Source organism: Corylus avellana, chromosome ca7 (genome assembly GCF_901000735.1).
Source record: "Corylus avellana chromosome ca7, CavTom2PMs-1.0".
Lineage (NCBI taxonomy): Eukaryota > Viridiplantae > Streptophyta > Magnoliopsida > Fagales > Betulaceae > Corylus > Corylus avellana.
The window spans coordinates 8,507,249-8,527,147 of NC_081547.1; the positions used below are offsets into that span (position 1 = coordinate 8,507,249).

Consider the following 19,899-nt stretch of genomic DNA (forward strand, 5'->3'; position numbering starts at 1 on the left):
TATATATATATATTGTTTTTGAAATGAGTGCTACTTTGGGATTTCCTTTGGTATGATTCAAGGTGGTCTTTTGAATGATTCTACACCATGATTTTTTAAATCTCAGGAGTTTGGTTTGTGTCAAGTCATGAGTATAAGATTATATAGTTTAACTTTAACTTGACCAATTTAATTAAATGGATCAAACCATTCAAACCCTAACCCATTAATTTTGCATTGGATTCGTGTTGACTTTAATGATCATATCAAAAATAAGCATTTCTGAGAATTGTTCAAATTGAGAACTTGCCTCATCGAGGAAATCAGCTTTGCATATTAATTTGTATGCTTGGGTTGTGGATACCTTTGATGTTTTCTGAATTGACCATTATTATCAATATTACCAAACTGATCAGTAACCTTTTTTGATATTCATGAAGGAAGTGAGGAAAAGAAGGCCAGAGAAATTGGTCCCATTATAGAAAAACGTGTCGATACCTATTTTTCAGAGTACACCACGAAGGAGTTCGACTTTGCTGACTTCTACCGGGCAGTATGTGAAACTGTCGAGTAATTATCTACCTCATCTTCTGCATTACAATATCTTTGCTCAGATAGAAGACAATTTACCTGAGGAACAGATAAAATGTGTTTATTTAACCAATATTTCGACAGGGAAATCAACAAAAAGATCGGTTCCACACAATTTCGCATTCCAACTGCTAGCACACTACAGAAGGCCTACAATGTAAGTACCAATTCCTTCTGCCACAACCTAACTCTAAATTTACATGCTTCAAATGTTTTACCATGATAAGGCTGTGTTGTGTTTGGTTTGGATTTTAAACTTAGTTTGTGAAAAATGAAAGGCTTATCATTGAGAAATTATTCCACTTCGGGTAGGACTTAGGAGCTTACCAGCATACAATATTGTGTCTAACGAAAATATTCAATGAAAGAGTAATATTAGTAGACTATTATATGATTGTCAAACAAGTGGATGCCATGATAGTGAAAATCAGTTTTTTTTTTTTTGATTCAATTAATGATTTTTATTGTCAGATAATCAAGTTGTATGGCAATTGTATGGTAGTCTACTAAATAATATTATTCTTGAAAACTTGTTTAAGATTGATTGTTGATTAGAAATCAGAAAATGGGTTTGATTTGGATTACTTGAAAATGATTCCTTTGGAAAATAAATAACTCTACCCAAACACAATCAAGATGAACTCAAGTGAATTGTAATTTATTGAAAATGGTCATATATATATATATATATATATATATATATATATACTAATTGAATCCACTTGAGATAAATGATGAAAGGAAACTGTAATGGATGCTGGATTTGCTTAGGTGTTGTTAAAAAAGTACAGTCTATGGGATTTAGTTGTTTCAATGGTTTATATTTAATTTAAAATTTTCCATAAAAAAGAAAGAGAGCGAAATAAAATCTAGACCATTAAAACAACTACAACATATACTGTAGTCTTTTTTATAACACGTAAACCAAATTCAGGATGCTAGCCCGTGCGACAAAGACTTGCAAGCCTTATGCCACAACTTTTTCGACCGCTAACATATTAAATGGTTGATTCCTCACAGACTCACCACAAAGGCAAAGATAATCCCTTGACAAAGGATGAGTTTGAAACAATCCTCCGAGAAGTGATTATTGGTACAGGATTTACGGGCATCGGAGCAAAGGATACACTTCTCTACATATTTGGTGTGCCAGTAACTGCATTGTTCATCAAGCAACAAATAATGCCACGTGTAATTCCTAACGAAATTTTCATCCCAGGAGTCACTTCTGCCACTGTCTTCGTTCTTGCCAAACTTAACAAGATATGAGTCAAAGATATATATGTAATTGAATTGTATTATGTTACTTACCAATGCACCATGATTGGTTAAAATAAAATGCCTCACGGAGCACCAACTTCAGTGAAAATTAGGCTGTAATACGCCCAACAAGTGATCAAACTACTAATTATTACTGCGAAAGTGAAAAAGTGTTTTTACTGGTGTGAAAGAAGAAAGCCTTGAAACAAACACTCTATAAGAGTACTTAGCATTTCCTAAAATTATATTAACTTCCATGTGGCCCCTTCCTTAACTTGAGAATAATCAAATTAAATGTCTTTCCCAAATTCTTTCCGACAATTATTCTCTAAAGACTTGGCCGGCTTTGCTTGTTGTCTAAGAAATGGAACATACTTTTCCCACCAGGCAAGTCTTTTACGATGTTGAGTCTGGCTCTCATCACTTCGGTGTTTATCTTCTGCATGTTTGGATTGAATGGAAGTTGATCCTGCTACAATTGGTCCAGATAATGTTCATACAGTTACGACTATACATATATATAATTACCAGCTGCTTCTAGCTTCAATTAATCTAACCTTTCTTGTCTTTCCCTTTTCTAGATGCAGGCACATCTACATGTGAAACAACAATAGAAAGAAAAATAATTTAAATTATTATTGGAATTTAACAAATTAAAGGTTATTCTAATTATCAAACGACGTCAAATATTAATGTCGTTTTCGTCCTTTGTAATTAAGTAAAGGACGTTAAATTTATTGTCATTTATCTTAAACGATGTCAACTTCATAAATTAATGTCGTTTATACCAAATAACGTACGCCAAAACAAACAACATTAAATGCCATGTTTTTTGTAGTGCCAATGAAACATATATACTGTAATTAATGTATCTTACACATATACAGATGTTTACCTGATTTTGGATAAACTGAGTTGTAATGGATCTCTGCCCAAAAGCTCAACAAAAGAACTGCATGCATGAAATATCCACAAATATATAAATTTAAGACAAGGCAAAGAAAGAAAGGGCATGAAAAAAAAAATCGAATTTTCTATGATTACTGTTCTAGGGCTGTACTTGAATTTCTTGAATACATTACTTTCTTTAAACATTAATTGCATTGGAAAAAATACATTACAGACAAGATGAGAATTGTGATACCATAATTATATTGGATATCTTTGACAAAAAGTACGCCCGTGTGTCTTAGATTATCTTTACATTAGCAATATTGCTAATAATATGCACTCACTTTTGTATATCACATAATTAAATACAAATACTCTTTATATCTTGCCATTAAACCTTTTGGATCGACATCTAGAGGGCGATATATATCCTCCCATTTCAACAAATATAATGGAATGTTAGGGAGCGTTATGCCCCTACTTGATTGATAGTTCATCAATAAAGAATTGAGATTTCAATTTGCTCAAAAAAAAAAAAAAAGGTAACAGAAGTTAAATGAACATTTCTAAAAGAATTACCTTTCTCGGACTTCTGAATGCGGGGGAGAATCTCAATGAAAAATGAATCCTTAAACGAAGTAATTAAAAATATCCTTATGCCAAACTACAATCATATGGTAAGCGTGCATTAGTCATCAAATGTACAAACTTTTGCATATGAATAAAAAATAAAAAAATAAAAAAATAAAAGATTAAAATGGACTACTGCAAACCAATTAATTAAAAAAAAATAAAAAAACAGCAGAGTGCAACATAACTTGCAAGAACTCTTAAAAGAAAAAAGTAAAAAAACTTCATTATAAAAAAAAAAAAAAAAAAAAAAAAAAAAAAAGAGGGTAAATATATCATAAGTCCCTAAGTCAATCCGTCAAAATTAAAAACTTTCAAGGTTTTTTTTTTTTTTTTTTTTCGACAATTTACTTCCGAGGACAATCGAAATGCCAATAAACTCTCTACCGACAAATCTTTTTAACAACCATTAGACACCTCATTAAAATATTAATTTTTTATTAATTTAATTTTTAAAAAATAAAAATAAAATAAAATTGAAGGGGTGGCCCACCCCAGGAGGTTTGGGGTGGCTCGCCACCCCTTCCATTTTTTTTAATTATTATTTTGTTATTTTTAGATTTAAATTTTAAAATTAATTAATAAAAAATTAATATTTTAATGAGGTGTCTAGCGGCTGTTAAAAAATTTGACAATTGGGAGTTTATTGGCATTTCAATTGACCGAGGGAGTAAATTGTTGAAAAAAAATAAAAAATAAATAAACCTAAGGAGTTTTTAATTTTAGCAGGTTAACTCAGGGACTTATGATATATTTACCCTAAAAAAAATAAAGAAAAAAAAAATCTATGAAAATACACTTAATCCTCTCAAACCACTACCCCTTTTGTACTTTGATTACTAAACTTTAAAAAATGACACTTAACCCATAAACTTTAAAAAGTAGCACTACCACATCGTTACAAGTTATACCTTATGTTAGTATTTGTTGTTAAAATGGATGGAAAAATGTAAGATGTGATGCATATTAAGGAATGGTTTAGCCACTCTCACAATGGTCATGGGGTGGCTGAAATTTTAATATTTTGTTGTAAACTAGGGTTATCAGACTTAAATTAGGATGTAGAGAATAAATAAGGGACAAAGAATGATGTGAAAATTAGGAAAAATGGTCTAGAAAATACTTAGAAAATTTTTTGGGACCAATTTATAAGTAGGAAATTAAGTATCGATTGGTCAATTTTAAGGCAACAAAACCCCAATTATCGGTCAACAGCCAAGCTGATTGAACAGTTAAGTGAGCTTTTCGAGTCTTACAAGCTCGATCAGGAGGACCTCTACGTGTTAAAAATGTGATTTTCGGAGGTATAAGATGACGAATAGAGGAATCGAGCTATGTTGTTACCGTGCACAACAATGATGAATAATATAGAATCGAAAAGAGAGAGATCAAGAGAGAGTTGAGACACAGATTTACGTGGTTCGGCAATGTGCCTACGTCCACAGTAGAGAGTGCGACTATATTTTACTATTCAATGATCTAGGGTTATAATATAACATATTTATAGGAAAACCCTAATTATAAGTACTTTGGAAAACCCCAAAATACCCCCCACAACTTATTTGTTCCTACGCTCACATAAACTACACCCAATAAGCCAGTAGTAGAATATGAGCCACTTGTTCCAACAATCTCCACCTTAGCGAGTATTCACCTCTTTGAAGATAATCAAGTATTGGACTTACGCGTGGAACTAATAGGTTTGGGGATGCCGCCTTCTCTCCTCTCCTTTCTAGCACTTGGAGACATTTGTCAAGTCCAAGCAGTGCTTGAACTTGTCTGCGATAACAGGCTTCGTCAACATGTCCGCTGCATTCTCAGAAGTGTGAATCTGCTCAAGTAACAATTCACCTGTAGCAACCAATTCCCTAATCTTGTGAAACCTCACATCAATGTATTTGGTTCTAGCATGATACACTTGGTTCTATGCCAAGTAATGGCACTCTAACTGTCGCAATACAACGGAACTCCGCCTTGCTGAATACCCAGCTTCCTGACTAACCCTGCAAGCCACAAAGCCTCCTTTATAGCCTCAGCCGCCGCTATGTACTCCACCTCAATCGTGGATATCGCAATCGTAAATTGGATCATAGACCTCCAACATATGGGTCTCTTGCAAGAGTGAACACATAACCCGTGGTCAACCTCCAGTCATCCAAATCCCCTGCATAATCTGCATCCACATATCTAACAATTGACAAATCACTTTTTTGTCAGACAAAAGTGATGCCATACTCTGTAGTACATTTCAAGTATCTGAAAATCTATTTGACTGCATCTCAGTGTTGTCTCCCCGAATTCGCAATGTATTTGCTCACCACACTGACTGCATGAGCCAAATCTGGCCTGGTACATACCATAGCATACATCAGACACTCCACTGCACTTGCATATGAGACCTTAGACATGCCTTCAATTTCTTCAACTGTCTTTGGACACTGTGAGGTAGACAAATGAAAATGAATTGCCAAAGGTGTGCTTACCGGTTTCGCATTCTCCATGCTAAACCTCTCTAACACCTTCTTCACATAGCCAGCTTGAGATAGCACAATCTCTTGGCATCCATGTCTCTACGAATCTCCATCCCAAGAATCTTCTTGGCTGTGCCCAAATCCTTCATGTCAAATTCTCTACTCAACAAAACTTTCAGTTTATTAACCTTCACTATACTCTTAGCTGCAATAAGCATATCATCCACATACAATAATAAAAAAATAAATGAGTTATCATCAAGGCTCCTCACATACACACAACAGTCGTACTCACATCTCCTGAAGCTAATTCTAATCATATAGGAGCCTAACTGCTTATACCACTGCCTTGGAGACCGCTTCAACCCATAAAGTGACTTCTTCAATTTACAGACCAAGTGCTCATGTCCAGGTTGACTGAACCCTTCTAGCTGCTCCATGTAAATCTGCTCCTCCAAATCACTATGGAGAAAAGATGTCTTCACATCCATTTGCTCCAATGCCATGCCATAATGAGCTACCAACGCCAATACTGCTCTGATGGAAGCATGCCTGACCACTGGAGAAAATATTACCTCATAATCAACCCCTTTCTGCTGTGAATAACCTTTTGCTACTAGACGAACCTTGAACTTTTCTCCCCCCTCTTTTGATACTGCTTCCTTTTTCTTGAACACCCATTTACACTCTATTGCCCTCTTCCTTTCTGGAAGCTCCACCAAATCCCACGTCTGGTTTTTATGCAAAGACTTCATCTCTTCCGCCATAGCACCCACCCATTTGCTCTTCTCTTGGCTATTGACAGCCTCTTGAAAAGTAGTAGGATCTCTGCTACTGATGACAAGAGCATAAGAAACCATGTCTTCAAAACCATACCTAGTTAGTGGCCTGATAATGCGTTTAGGCCTGTCTGTGGCTATAGTGTGATGCTCCTTAACTCCTGAAGTAGAGATCTCTGTACCCTGAGAAGTGTTCTCCTGCACAGGAGTCTCTAACTCCACCTGCACCACCTACTTATCACTACTACTACTTTCTGGCACCTGCTTCTCTTTACCCTATGTACTCTTTAACGTGAAATTTTTATCAAATGCCACGTCTCTACTGATCACCTCATTGTTTGCCTTCGGATCCCAAAACTTGTAACCCTTAACCCCTTTCCCATATCCAAGGAAGACACATCGTCTAGACTTTGGATCAAGCTTCGATCGTTCTTCATTAGGTATGTGCATTTAGGCTGGACAACCAAATATTCTCAAACCAGAGTAATCTACCTCATTACTTGTCCACACCTCCTCTGCAACTTTCCCATCTAGTACTACCCTCGGTGACCTGTTGATCAAGTAGCATGCCATACTCACTGCATCTGCTCAGAAAATCTTTGCAAGTCCAGCATGCAACCTGAGACACTATGCTCTCTCTACAATAGACCTATTCATCCTTTCTGCCACACCATTTTGTCGTGATGTCTTGTATACTATGAAATGTCTCTTTATACCATGCCACTCACAGAAATCTTTGAACTTGTCGTTTGTGTACTCAATTCCATTATCTGTCCTGAGGCACTTAACCTTCTTCCCAGTCTGATTCTCCACTTCAGCTTTCCACAATTTGAACTTGGCAAATGTTTCTGATTTGTGCCGCATGAAGTACACCTAAACCTTTCTGAAAAAATCATCAATAAAGATCATGAAATACATATGTCCTCCCCGTGACGCTGTCCTCACTGGTCTCCAAACATCAGAATGAATATAGTCAAGAATGCCCTTTGTCTTATGTGTGGCTATCTTGACTTGTACTCGATTCTGCTTTCCCAGAACACAGGATTTACAAAATTCAAGCTTGCACGGTTTAACATCCTTCAACAAATTTCTCTTATAAAGCTCCAACATGCCCCGCTCACTCATATGACCCAACCACATATGCCACAAAACAGTATAATCAGACTCAGTCTCCATGGGGGCGACTCTACCTACAACTGTACTTCCTAACAATTTATAGATATTATTTGAACTTTCTTTGCCCCTTCATCACTACCATTGCACCTTTAGTCACCTTCATTACTCCACCTTTAGACTTTTAACCATAACCGTTTGATTCTAAGGTTCCTAATGAAATTAGATTCTTTTCCACTTCTAGTACATGTCTAACATCACATAACGTTCTAATCACAACATCAAACATCTTAATCCTGATATTACCCATGCCAATAATTTTACAATGTGCACCATTACCCATAGTAACTATACCAGAATTAACTGACCTATAGGTGTCAAACCAATCTCTGTTAGACGTCACGTGAAATGAACATGTTGAGTTTAGAATCCAAGAATTCACAGGATGCTCTGAATTTGATGCAACAAAAAGCATATTACCATTAGCATAGTCTAAATTATCTTCCACTGCGTTTGCAGATTTTGAGGAACCTTCATTCTCGTCGTCCTTTTTCTTCTTCTAGTCTGGACAATCCCGCTTCATGTGCCCTTTCTTTCTGCACTTATAACAAATGATGTCCTTTCTCCTCCTGGACTTTGACCGAGAATTCTTGCCATTCGAACCCCCCTTGTTAATGTTTCTTCCATGCTCTTGGTTACCCTTTACAACTAACTCTTCTCCTTGAGAACTTTCATCATTGATTTTCTTCCTCTAATGAAAAGCCAACAGGGCTCCAGTAACGTCCACTAACTCCAAGGACTCTTTCCCCCATGTCAGAGCTGTAACCAAATTCTCATACGTAGAAGAAGTTGGGAGTGAATTCAATACCATCAATGCCTTTTCTTCGTCTTCGAACTTCACATCAACCCTCTTCAGATCTTTAATTATCTGATTGAATGCGTTGATGTGTTGGCTTAGATCCGAGCCCTCCGCCATCTCCAAGCCGTACAACCGCTGCTTTAGATAGAGCTTGTTCATCAACGACTTTGACATATACCAACTTTCCAGTTTCAACCAAACTGCCGCCGGAGATTCTTCGTCCATGACATAATACATCACGTCCTATCCTAGACAAAGCCGAATAGTAGCCACCGCTTTCGCCTCAAGTTCCTTCCAATCTATGTCTGCCATCCCTTCTGGTTTCGTCCCATATAACGCCTTCACCATCTCTTGTTGCACCAAATCCTTGACACGTCTCTGCCATAACCCGAAATTATCGGATCTATCGAACTTCATCACATCGAATTTCATAGAAGATGTGCCAATCCCAGCCATCGTATAATTAGGCTCTGATACCAATTGTTGTTACTGTGCACAACAATGATGAATAATATAAAATAAAAAAGAGAGAGATCAAGAGAGAGTTGAGACACAGATTTACGTGGTTCGGCAATGTGCATACGTCCACAGGAGAGAGTGCGGCTATAATTTTCTATTCAATGATTTAGGGTTATAGCATAACATATTTATAGGAAAACCCTAATTATAAGTGCTTTGAAAAACCCCAAAATACCCCCCACAACTTATTTCTCCCCTGGCCCACATAAACTAATTACACCCAATGGGCTAGTAGTAGAATATGAGCCACTTGTTCCAACAAGCTATCTCTTAGGTAATTATCCTAACTAATTAATGGTAAGATATTTCGCAAACAGAGGAATCGAGACCTTTGAAGGAAAATTTGTTAAAGGCTTTTACGACCTAGGTGAATAAATTCTCATGTTCACCTTGAAACTGAGATATTCAAACATGAATATCTTGCTATAAAGTCTGCAATTTTATAATGTCGAAAACATTTTTAATGCATTAATTGATATGAGCCCGAATTTTATAATGATGGTATGGCTTTTGACAAATGAATGATTGTGTGAATGTTCTTGATTACAAGCATGAAATATAAATATGAATCTTTAATTGTGTGTCACGACCATTATTGAAAAATATTAAGAGATTTTATGAAATAATAAACTTGTGGCATGTCATACCAGTAATATGGATGTGACCTTGTGGGCAATTTTTTTTTTTTTTTTTTTTTTCTCCTAAGCAAGCAAGGGGATGGGGTTACATGATTAGTCAAATACAAAAGGGGAGGGCAACCCAACAACAAAGCCCAAATGATAAAAACAGTGCAAATACAGGAACAAAATCTGGATCCAGTCCAAAATGGACCAAACGGCAGGTAATGGTAATTGCCAATGGTCCCAAAAGAACCATAAGAAAGCTGGGCCATTTCCAGGGCCGCACAGAGCAGTACAAATTGATGTGTGTGAATTTCTACCAGAAATCTTAGGACTATTGTGACCAGCGAAACCATGTAGAGAAGTGCTAGGGAGCCAAACAAATGAACTCAAAAAATTTTTCAAACTAACGTGGCAAGGGTTTTTAAATTAAAAAAAAAAATGCAATTTCCTCTCTCTTGTCTGCCACTCATGGTCTGCTACGTCAGTTTGAAAATTTTTCTGAGTTCATTTGTTTGGCTCCCTAGCACGTCCCAACCATGTACGGGTTGGGTTACCCTTGTTCGATTCACTAGTCAAATGAATCACTCTGTGTTGTACCCAATTTGGCAACTAGGGACTGGCTCGCTACGTGCAATTCTGGCACCAAAATTGTACCTAAGGTCCTAAGGGACGCGCAAACCCTACTGTGAAGGGTTAAGGGCACATATAAGTCGTATCTAACACAATTATGACTTTTATTTATATTTACATATGTATAATTATATGAAATGCATTAACACGATTTTTTTTGCCTTATTTCCAAACTTATGAGCTGTTGCGTTGTGGTAACGCAGGGTTCATGTATTACCATGTTTTCAAGGCCTTAATATTTACTAAGTTGTGGACTTACTGTTTTGTGTGCTTTTACTTATAAGAGGAGCCTAATTTTGAAGATGGTGGAGGGAATCCCGTGGCGAGGGTGACTATTGATGATCTAACTCGATTCTTATTTGGTAAAGGAGGAAGTCCACTATAACAGTTCAGAGTTTGGTGGTCTACATGCCAAAGAGGTGATATTTTGAGGGGATCAAGTGTCTTTCCCCAAATATTCCATAAGAATCACATGATATGTTGTGATTGATGAAATGTGTAATCAATTTTGTAAATCATATTATCATACGTTCCCTCAAACACTGCTAAAATCAGAAATCAAGAACTGAAAAGGGAAACTATTCAAACATTTGAGGTTATGAGATAATAGAAGGTTTATGATCACCTGCGATCAAAGATTAAATATATATATATATAGGAAGAAGACAGCAGAAATCAAAAGGAGAAAAAAGAAGAAGCAAGGATTGAGAGAGTTCTTCATATATATATATATATATATATATATATATATATATATATATATACCCGATCTGCTGCAGCCTGCAATGTCACGTGATCACCCCATTCTCCAACCCTTTAGCCACGAAAAATTAATTTCTTAGTAAAGGATTTAGGAAATAAAATAAACTGAAAAAGAGAGAGAATATGATCAACTTGCTCATTTTCTTCAAATATTCATCATAAGACATAGGGACAAAATTTTCGTAAAGTCGTGGTTGAGACTTGAGCTGGTGATGTCAACACAAAGAAAGAAACAAATAAATAAATTAAATAATAAAATCACACTTTGAATAATGGCATATAAAACTACTGCTACTGAATGGCATATAAAATCACGTACTGAGATACCAGCCAACCTGTTCGATAACCTTTTCTCTTATAAGCTCATGGAGCTTGGGATCACCATAGAGTTGATCTGATAGAGAACCAAACTGGAGAAGTATACAACTGATTATAAGATATTATCATTTGAGTTAATCATATTGAGGACAACTGACTCATACAACCTAGGATTTGTGGCATTATAAATGCCTGATTAGAAAAAAATAAAAATAAAAAATTTCCTTCATAATATTTTCTATAGATCTGCGTAATTTTGAGAGCATTTTGAGCACATTCTTTAAAACCTTCATATTGTGTAGGTATATTTATCTAATATCAGGCAAAAATTACGTTCAACCGCTTGTATTTTCATTAATTATCTAAAACGCATATTTTACTTTTTGTTTAGATACTTTTAGGCAAACCCTTTAGCTTATCTCCTTTTTTTATTTATTTATTTTAATTTTAATTTTGATCATTTCTCTCTTCTCTCTTACTGGTTTAAGAAAACAATAAAAAATAATGAAAAATAATAATTAAAAAAAAATAAAAAATGTACTGAAATTTGTATTGAAAAAGTAGTAGATAAAGTAGAAAATGATACTTTTTTATTAGCTAAAATGCGTAGAGTAATGTATAAAGTAGATAAAAAATAGTAGATAAATCTATTTGTCATTTTTCATTCTATTCCATGATCATGTGGCGGTGTTTATTTTGTTTTTTTTTTTTTTGTTTTTAATAAAAAATAAAAAATAAAAAATAAAAATCAAAGGCTAATGTGATAAGGAAAATGGGGACTGCCATGTTAGTCCAGTCCAGTGAAACGGGGTGGAATGGGGGCAAACCCTACTCTTGCTTGTTATTATTTCCAACAAATTTTGATATCAGAGCCGCTATTGCTCTATTAAGAGAAAATTACTCAATGCAAAGGCATAAAACCTGATTTGTTGAAAAAGCATATGCACGCTTTGATTCGGACTTTACCACTTCAGCCTCCTTTTGGCGGTTCTTATTGTTTCTAAGTGGGGGTTTAAATAGGTTTGCCTTAATTTGTACCCATTTCGTTTTTGTAACCACTTTATGTAGCCCTATTGAGAAGACCGAGACACTTTTTTGTCTCATTTTCTACTATTTGTATGTACTTTTGTATTGTTGTTTTCGCTTTGGGTCTATTGTTGAAGAGGCCACCCTTGGTCCAGTTTTTCATTGTTTAAAATCTCCCGTCCTCTCTTTCTTTTGAATCAAGAATGGGAAGGATCTTTTCTTGTAACACTTTTCCTTATTCAATTAGAAGAAAATGATGAATTTTTCATGAAATTTTGAATTTTCACACCCGTAGCCTGTATGGAAATGCTTAGAACTATTTTGACCTTGGCTGAAAAAAAGGTGCCACATTATTCTATCTTGATGTTAAGTTGGCATGAAGATCCTCTCCAATTGGGGAGAAATTGGAGATTCTCCAATTGTTAATCGTGGCCCTTCATGTTAAATCCAATGGTGTAGAAAATGCCAGCTACCTTTGTATCACCGAGGCATTAAATGCTGGCTTTTATTTTTCCTAGGTTTAAATGATTTTATAAACCATTGAATTTAAAATGAAAGGTCACGATTAACAATTGGAGAATCTCCAATTTCTCTCAAATTGGAGGGGATCCGGATCCGTTATATGGAATAACATGAAGCCTTTGCCCATACCAAAGCATCCTCAGAAGTTGACTTACCTGACAATTGCCATCTCCTTTCACCTCATTCTCTTCTAGATAATATAATTCCAGTCTGAAAAATACCAAGCATGTTTAATATCAGACAGATATTCAACACTTGTAAAAAAAATAAAATAAAATAAAAAATAGAAAAGTCAAAACTTTAACAAACAACCTTTAATACAAAACACTTACAAAAACTTTAAAACATCTTTCATTTCTATGTCATATCAAAACACTTCATAATTCATGAAAATTCTAAAACGACTCCAATTATCACCTACTCACACGTCTAGGAGTTTTACAGAAAAAAAACAGAAAACAGATCTAACTTAGCAGTTAAGAAATCAACCAAATACTGATATGAAATATGCAATCAAGAACACAGAAATTTGGTTACGAAGAGGAAACCATTTAGAGAACTCTCTAAATGTAAAACCTCTCCGGGGCAGCCAAACCCAGGAAATCAATTCACTAAATAGAAGAATAAGGAATACAAGAAGAATAACAAAACCTTTGACTCTTCCTTGCACACGACAAGTGACCCACTTGACTTCTACCTCAGTAGCCCTTTCCCGAACATCTGGCACGATTCTTCTAAAAGATTTCCTTTCACCGGAACTCCGATTGGCTTCACGTATTTTCTCTTCAACAATAATCTAGAACAAATTCTCTCTCTCTAAGCACCCAGATATTTGCTCAATAAAATACGTACTTGTAAATGTAGCAAAATCGTGTTTAAATAGAAAATAACCCTAATAAGTCACCCAGGTCCGGACCCTGCAGATCTGAGGTCCGGACATGCCTCATAAAATGCACTTTCGGGAACTGGGGTCCGGACCCGGGGAATTGAGGTCCGGCCCCTGCTTGAAAAATCAAGTTTCTGGAAATGGGGTCCGGACCCGGCTTCTGGAGGTCCGGACCCGGACTGTCCAGTCTTCATCAACAACTCCGATCGATGGGCGTTTGTGGTCCAATTGAGCTGAAATTTTGCAGGGACGTTCATAACATATGAATCTACATTATGAACGGTGAAGATTGGATTCTGAGCATTCTATATCAGTGTTTGAGCCGTGAACAGTAGCATCTGCATTTTGGAACTGAATTAAGCCAACACAAGAACTAACAATTCAAAACACAAAAACATACCTCTAAAAAAAGGTTATCCGACGCACAAAGCTCTCAGAACCTTTAAATGTGAAAGTAGAACTTAATAGAAAAGGTTTGTTTGGAGCAATGGGACAAGGGCTCCCAAAACACACACGAAAGCAACTTATATATGAGGCATGTTACACATCATTTTTTTTAACCATTTCTTTTTGCAAATCCAATGATATGTAGCATGCTTCCATAAACTTATTTATCAAGTATTGATGATCTACCAGTTTTGACATAAGGGCACACAACAATCAGAGCCAGAAAAACAGGAAAAAGAAAGAGACAAAGGAGATTAATTTTAAACAAATGTCAAATTAGGTAATATTTCATAAGACCATTCACTTTTCACATGAAATTTAGTATAACAACATGAGGGGGGAAAATAACATATATACAGGACCTTTCCAGCAGCCTTTGATGATCAGAAATCACTTCATCAGCTGAGGGTGCTTGTTCATTGTTAGTTTTAGGAACGTGCTGCAAAATGAAAAGAACAAAGCAAAAAGCCGGGAAGAGAGAGAGATTACAGCGCTTTTTTACTTTCACATTTATATCACCTTAAAACAAGAAAACAAAAAATGCTCTCTAAAAAGTTTTACAAAATGACCCCTTATTACCATTATATTGTTTAGGATTACATATATATATAATGATATTTTTTAGCTCCTCTATATTCCACAAGAAATTCATATAATGAAGGAGCCCAAATTAGCTTAATTTACCAACAACCCCATTTCTATTTCATTGTAACCATTATCTCCAACTCTCCATGACATAATTGATTAAAAATATATTAACTTTTATTTTAGCCTGCAAGAACATGACTTACAGGAACGGGAACCACATGCTTATTCATTCCTTTGCTTGATTCACCATCCATAGCAGACTCATTTCTCATGTCCATTAATGATTGCACTCTAAAAAGAATGCGACTGTTTTCAATATAAATTGTAACAAAGAATAAGCCTACATGCAATGAAAGAAGAAGAAAAAAAAACTTTTCTTTCTTAATTGTTAAAAGAGAGCAAATATTAAGCTAAACCTTGTCAATAAAAGCAGGGGTATAATCTGTTTGTGAACCGTGATGCATGGAAGGATTATAGGAAGGATTTAGCTGCAGCGATGAAAGTCTTTTCTTTAGAATCCGCTCCTTTAAAAAAAAAAATCGTTTTTTTCTTCCTTTTAATTGGACAAAAAATAAACTCGAATTGAAATTATTTGCTATAATTAATTAATAATACTTAAGAAAATAAACTCGATATCCTTCGGGCACGCACAATCTTCTTCGTAAGATTCTTATTTGTATACGCTTCCCCATGCACAATCTTTGGCTACCTAATTCTCATTCATGTGGTGACACATAATCATTAAATTGTAATCATTTTCTCAAAACGCATAGTTTCTGTTTTAATTATTGTTAATATATTTTATTTATATTTTCCTAGGATCGATAGTTTATTGCATGTCTAGAATTCTGAATAAAGTTGTAAAAAATGAGCACGACATTAGATGTCAATACGAAATTGATATGGCCCAACTGAATAGTTCTAGCAACCTTATCTAATCAAATCGAGGGTTGCATTGCTCAAATGGGTTAATTACAAGAGGGCATGTTGCGCATGAAAGTACAGAAGAAAAAAAGAGTCAAAACTATCTATATTCCAGAAACAATATCTACGTATATCAATTGCAGCAATTGGTATATACTATGAATTGCACCCATTATTTTTTTGAATTAGTGGGATTAGTCAAGTAACCGTTATTTATGGTTAAGATTTTATTTTGTTACGTTAATAAATACATTATATTCATTGCATGACATTATATTTACCATTAGATATGTAAAATCTAATCTTAATGGTGATATTGCTCCTTAATTGGAGACTAGGGCTGGGTATTGGTTAAATCGGTGTTGGTAACAATATTTTCACCTGCCAAGCTGAAAAAGTCGGTTAAGAATAAATTTCGACTATTTTGGTTAAGTCGGTTAAATATGTTGGTTGGTTAGTCATGGGCTTTTTATATTGGACCAAGCCTGTTTTATGGGCAAAATTAGATTTTTTTTTTTTTTTTGGGGCTATACAAGTGTTTATCAGACATGTTTTTGGACTAAACAAGTGATGCAAAAAACTATTGAGAGCCAAATCAGGGATATTTTAGTCTTTTTTACACGTGATACATTGTATTGTGTTATAGATTGGTTTATTGAGGGTGATGTGCACATATATATGGTTTGTTTGTTTATTTTTTTTTTTTTTGATATGTCCACACGAGGGGAGAGGAATGAGAATTCAAACTAGTGACCTCCACTTCATGAGGTGTGGTGCCTTGCCGATTGAGCTACCCTTTGTGGACGTACATATGTATTGAGTTACCCATTAGTATGACCAACAATTATACTAAAGGAGTTAAGAAAAATACTTGACCTAGAATTGATACGCGTAAACATATGATTGGAATCTCCCTTCCTCTCATCTTTTTATGCGGACATGTCAAAAAATAAAAAATAATAATATAAAGCCTCACAAATCCAACAATAAGAACTCAAACCCCCATAAAACACGTACCATGTGTTTTCCCTAAAACAAAACTACACGTGATCTATCTATGGAGAAAAATGAAAGAAAATTCAAAACGAAAGTCATTTTCGTAAATTAATCATCGCCCAAGTCTAATGACAAAAGTCATTTTCCTAAAACGAAAGAATACGTCGTGCCAAAGATGAAAAAAGAAAAAGAAAACAAAAAAAAAATATCTTTGACGATTCATTAACAAAATACAAATCTATGGACATGAATCAAGCTCATACTTACCGAAATTTCTAGACAGGTGTTTTCATTAATTGTTTCAGATTTTTTTTTTTTTTTGATTAATTTATATTTACCACTAGCCTTTCGGTGAATGCATATGTGAGGGTATATATATATATATATATATATAAGCCAAATCTTTTCTTATTGGGGCTTAGAATTGCAACACGTGGTATGTGTTAGAGTATATTAGGAATTTGATTTCAAGATTTTTTGTAATTGATTTTAATCTCCTAGATAATCAAATCTGATTGCAATTAGATTTCATAGTAAACAAAATCTGATTGTAATTAGATTTCATAGTAATCAAATTACATACTTATTTACCCAAATCCTCCTATAAACTATAAATGAGAGTATTATGTATTGTAAAAGACATCAATTGAATAAGAGTAAAATGGGAGCATAGCAAAGTGGGGGGGGAGAGGTACGACTCCCTCCTTTCCGCCCCTTTTCTCCTTCCCCCTTCCCCCTCATTTTTTCTACCTTCATTGTAGATCAACTAGGGCGCATGTGTCAATGGTCCTCGGGATGCATTTTAGCGGAGCGTGGCCGGCCGGCGCGTGGCACGTGGAACACGTGAGTGAGGGTGTGTTGAGATTTTGTTATTGTATTTTCGGTGTATTAAATAAGAATGTATTATATCTAGATTTGCTTTTAGTAGGGATCTATGAGGTGAAGTTTTATTTGTTTTCTTAAGTTTTGTTTTCATAAATCCCTAAGAATAACAAAACAAAACGGTCGGTCTTTTGTTTTCTTATGGTTCCTTCGATGACGGAGGTGTTATCATGCATAAAGAATAATTGTCACTATAGTAGAGGTAGCAAAATGGATTGCGATTGATAAAGCACTAGTAACAGAAATTAAAAAAATTAAAAATAAAAAAGCCAGGGAATCAATGACCTGGCAACGGATAGAGACGTGATTCGTCGAAATTTGCTGTACATCTGAAACTGATTGGGATAGTGACTTTTTGTAGATATTGTCTTACAATAGTTCGAGAGGCTATTATCTATGTCATAAATAATGTTTGACTTGTGAATATTCCAAATTATATCTTTGGCGTTATACGGAGCATTTTGCCTCATTTGATTGTTATATCAATAAAGAGATAATTCGTTCAAAAAATAAAAATAAATAAATAAGAGTATAATGTGACGGTTAAGGCTTTATCCTGCTGATGTAGGTCATAGACCGAACCACGTAAAATTTTTTTTGTGTTATTTATTTTGTTCCGCTATTTATTTATTTTTTCATTTCATATCTAGCCTATAGTTGGCCTATTTTTGTACGGCGTATGTGGTAATGTTTAAAAACAGGCCCATTTTAGGCCATAGTTGGCCTCATTTCAGCCATTTGTTGGCTTTCATCTTCGCCCATAATTTGCCTTGTGAACTCATAATTTTTAGTAAGTGAACTGATTTTTAATGTGTTTGATAGACCGAACCTTTTTTTCTTATACAGATTTCATTAAGTGATGGTTTTGGAGACAAAATTTTAAAAGATACAAACGCCTCCATTCTTACCGAAATGAAATAAAGATATATTGAAGGCCACAAGAAAAGTGGCTTTGACACCTTGTTAAACATATTGAATAATAATAAAAGAGAAAAAAGAGAAAAGAGAGAGAGCGGAAGCGGAAAGACATAATGTACTACATCTTGTATATTGAGAGAATATTGAATTATTTTACACTAGCCTCTATATAAATAGAGAACCTAAGAGTAGTGAACAAAAAAATCCTAGGCTAATTAAGTTAGGGAATAAAATTTAATAGGAAAGACAATAAACCTATAGAATATATAATATCAAATATTTTAACAAAAGATAATAAAATACTCTGAGATAATCTCATTTATATGGTCCAACTAATTCTAATATATAACTAGTTTTTCACGACAATCGAAACTCCAACGGCGTCCAATTATCAAAAACACCTTTTATATCAGAGATGGTAGTAATACACGTTGAGACAATCATAGCGATTGACAAAACAAAAATATCGAACAAGAAGGAAAGGTTTTTTTTTGTTTTTGGAAGTGAATGTTTTTATAACCGAACACAATTTTCTTAGACAAATTACTAACTTGCAAAGGAAGCGATATTAGCAGCCACATTCAGGTAGCAAAAATATTTACGACTTGCCTTAAGATGAGTGCAAATGCGAAGGTATTCATGTAATTTAAACATTATAAAATAATTAGGTGTAATTGATGGGGCCGGGCCCAAATATATTGGGCCAGTGTAAGTACTCTATCTTGTAAGGAGTACTACTGAACCAAGCCCAGTTAGGCTTCTTGGCCCAATGGCCCTGTCTTCCGGCTGCACGTATTAGGGTAACTAATTGCGTAGCATCAGATCACTCCCCTTATCTAAAGGTCCACTATTAGATTTCATAATACAAAAATATAAGGAAAAAATGTAAATTCAGTCCTTGTGGTTTACTTGATTTGCAATTAACTCTTTATGGTATCAAAATGAACTTAAAAGCCTCTGAGGTATACCAAAAAAATAATATAGTCCCTACAATCAAATTCCGTTCACTAACTTAACATATTCTAATAGCGTAAAACATTATAGCCAATATAATTGTGATATTTGTCATATTTAAGTCAGTTTCATACTAAGGAAATTTGTTAAATTAGTGGACAGAATTTGATTGTAGAGACTAAATTATATTTTTGGCATACCTCAGAGACCTTTAAGTTCATTTGATACTATAGGGAGTTAATTGTAAATCAGGTAAATCACAAGGACTAATTTTGCATTTTTTTCAAAATATAAAACGGAATAATAAATAAAGAGACAAGATATTAAGTGG

At 34.7% G+C, this 19,899-nt stretch overlaps 2 protein-coding genes across 2 annotated transcripts; one reads left to right on the plus strand and one right to left on the minus strand.

Moving 5' to 3' along the window:
- Nucleotides 1-23: 23 nt before the first annotated feature.
- Nucleotides 24-1,945, plus strand: LOC132187822 (uncharacterized). Its single transcript, XM_059602260.1, has 5 exons — nt 24-50; nt 107-113; nt 420-549; nt 655-727; nt 1,591-1,945. Exons 1-5 carry the CDS (start codon nt 24-26, stop codon nt 1,837-1,839), a joined length of 486 nt encoding a protein of 161 aa, XP_059458243.1. The 3' UTR covers nt 1,840-1,945.
- Nucleotides 1,946-2,120: 175 nt separating this feature from the next.
- Nucleotides 2,121-15,172, minus strand: LOC132187823 (OVARIAN TUMOR DOMAIN-containing deubiquitinating enzyme 9-like). Its single transcript, XM_059602261.1, has 10 exons — nt 15,098-15,172; nt 14,669-14,745; nt 13,129-13,183; nt 11,443-11,517; nt 11,240-11,313; nt 11,111-11,159; nt 3,301-3,385; nt 2,726-2,782; nt 2,388-2,423; nt 2,121-2,299 (listed from the first exon to the last, which is right to left on the minus strand). Exons 1-10 carry the CDS (start codon nt 15,170-15,172, stop codon nt 2,121-2,123), a joined length of 762 nt encoding a protein of 253 aa, XP_059458244.1.
- Between the last annotated feature and the right edge of the window lie 4,727 nt (nt 15,173-19,899).

Coding starts and splice junctions, on each gene's coding strand:
- LOC132187822 (XM_059602260.1), top strand. CDS start 24: ATGAGTGCTACTTTGGGATTTCCTTTG. Junction 550..654: donor GCAGTATGTGAAACTGTCGA/GTAATTATCTAC, acceptor ATATTTCGACAG/GGAAATCAACAAAAAGATCG. Junction 728..1,590: donor CACTACAGAAGGCCTACAAT/GTAAGTACCAAT, acceptor GATTCCTCACAG/ACTCACCACAAAGGCAAAGA.
- LOC132187823 (XM_059602261.1), bottom strand. CDS start 15,172: ATGGACATGAGAAATGAGTCTGCTATGGATGGTGAATCAAGCAAAGGA. Junction 11,314..11,442: donor GAGAAAAGGTTATCGAACAG/GTTGGCTGGTAT, acceptor TGACATCACCAG/CTCAAGTCTCAACCACGACT. Junction 3,386..11,110: donor TGCAGGCTGCAGCAGATCGG/GTATATATATAT, acceptor ATATGATTGTAG/TTTGGCATAAGGATATTTTT.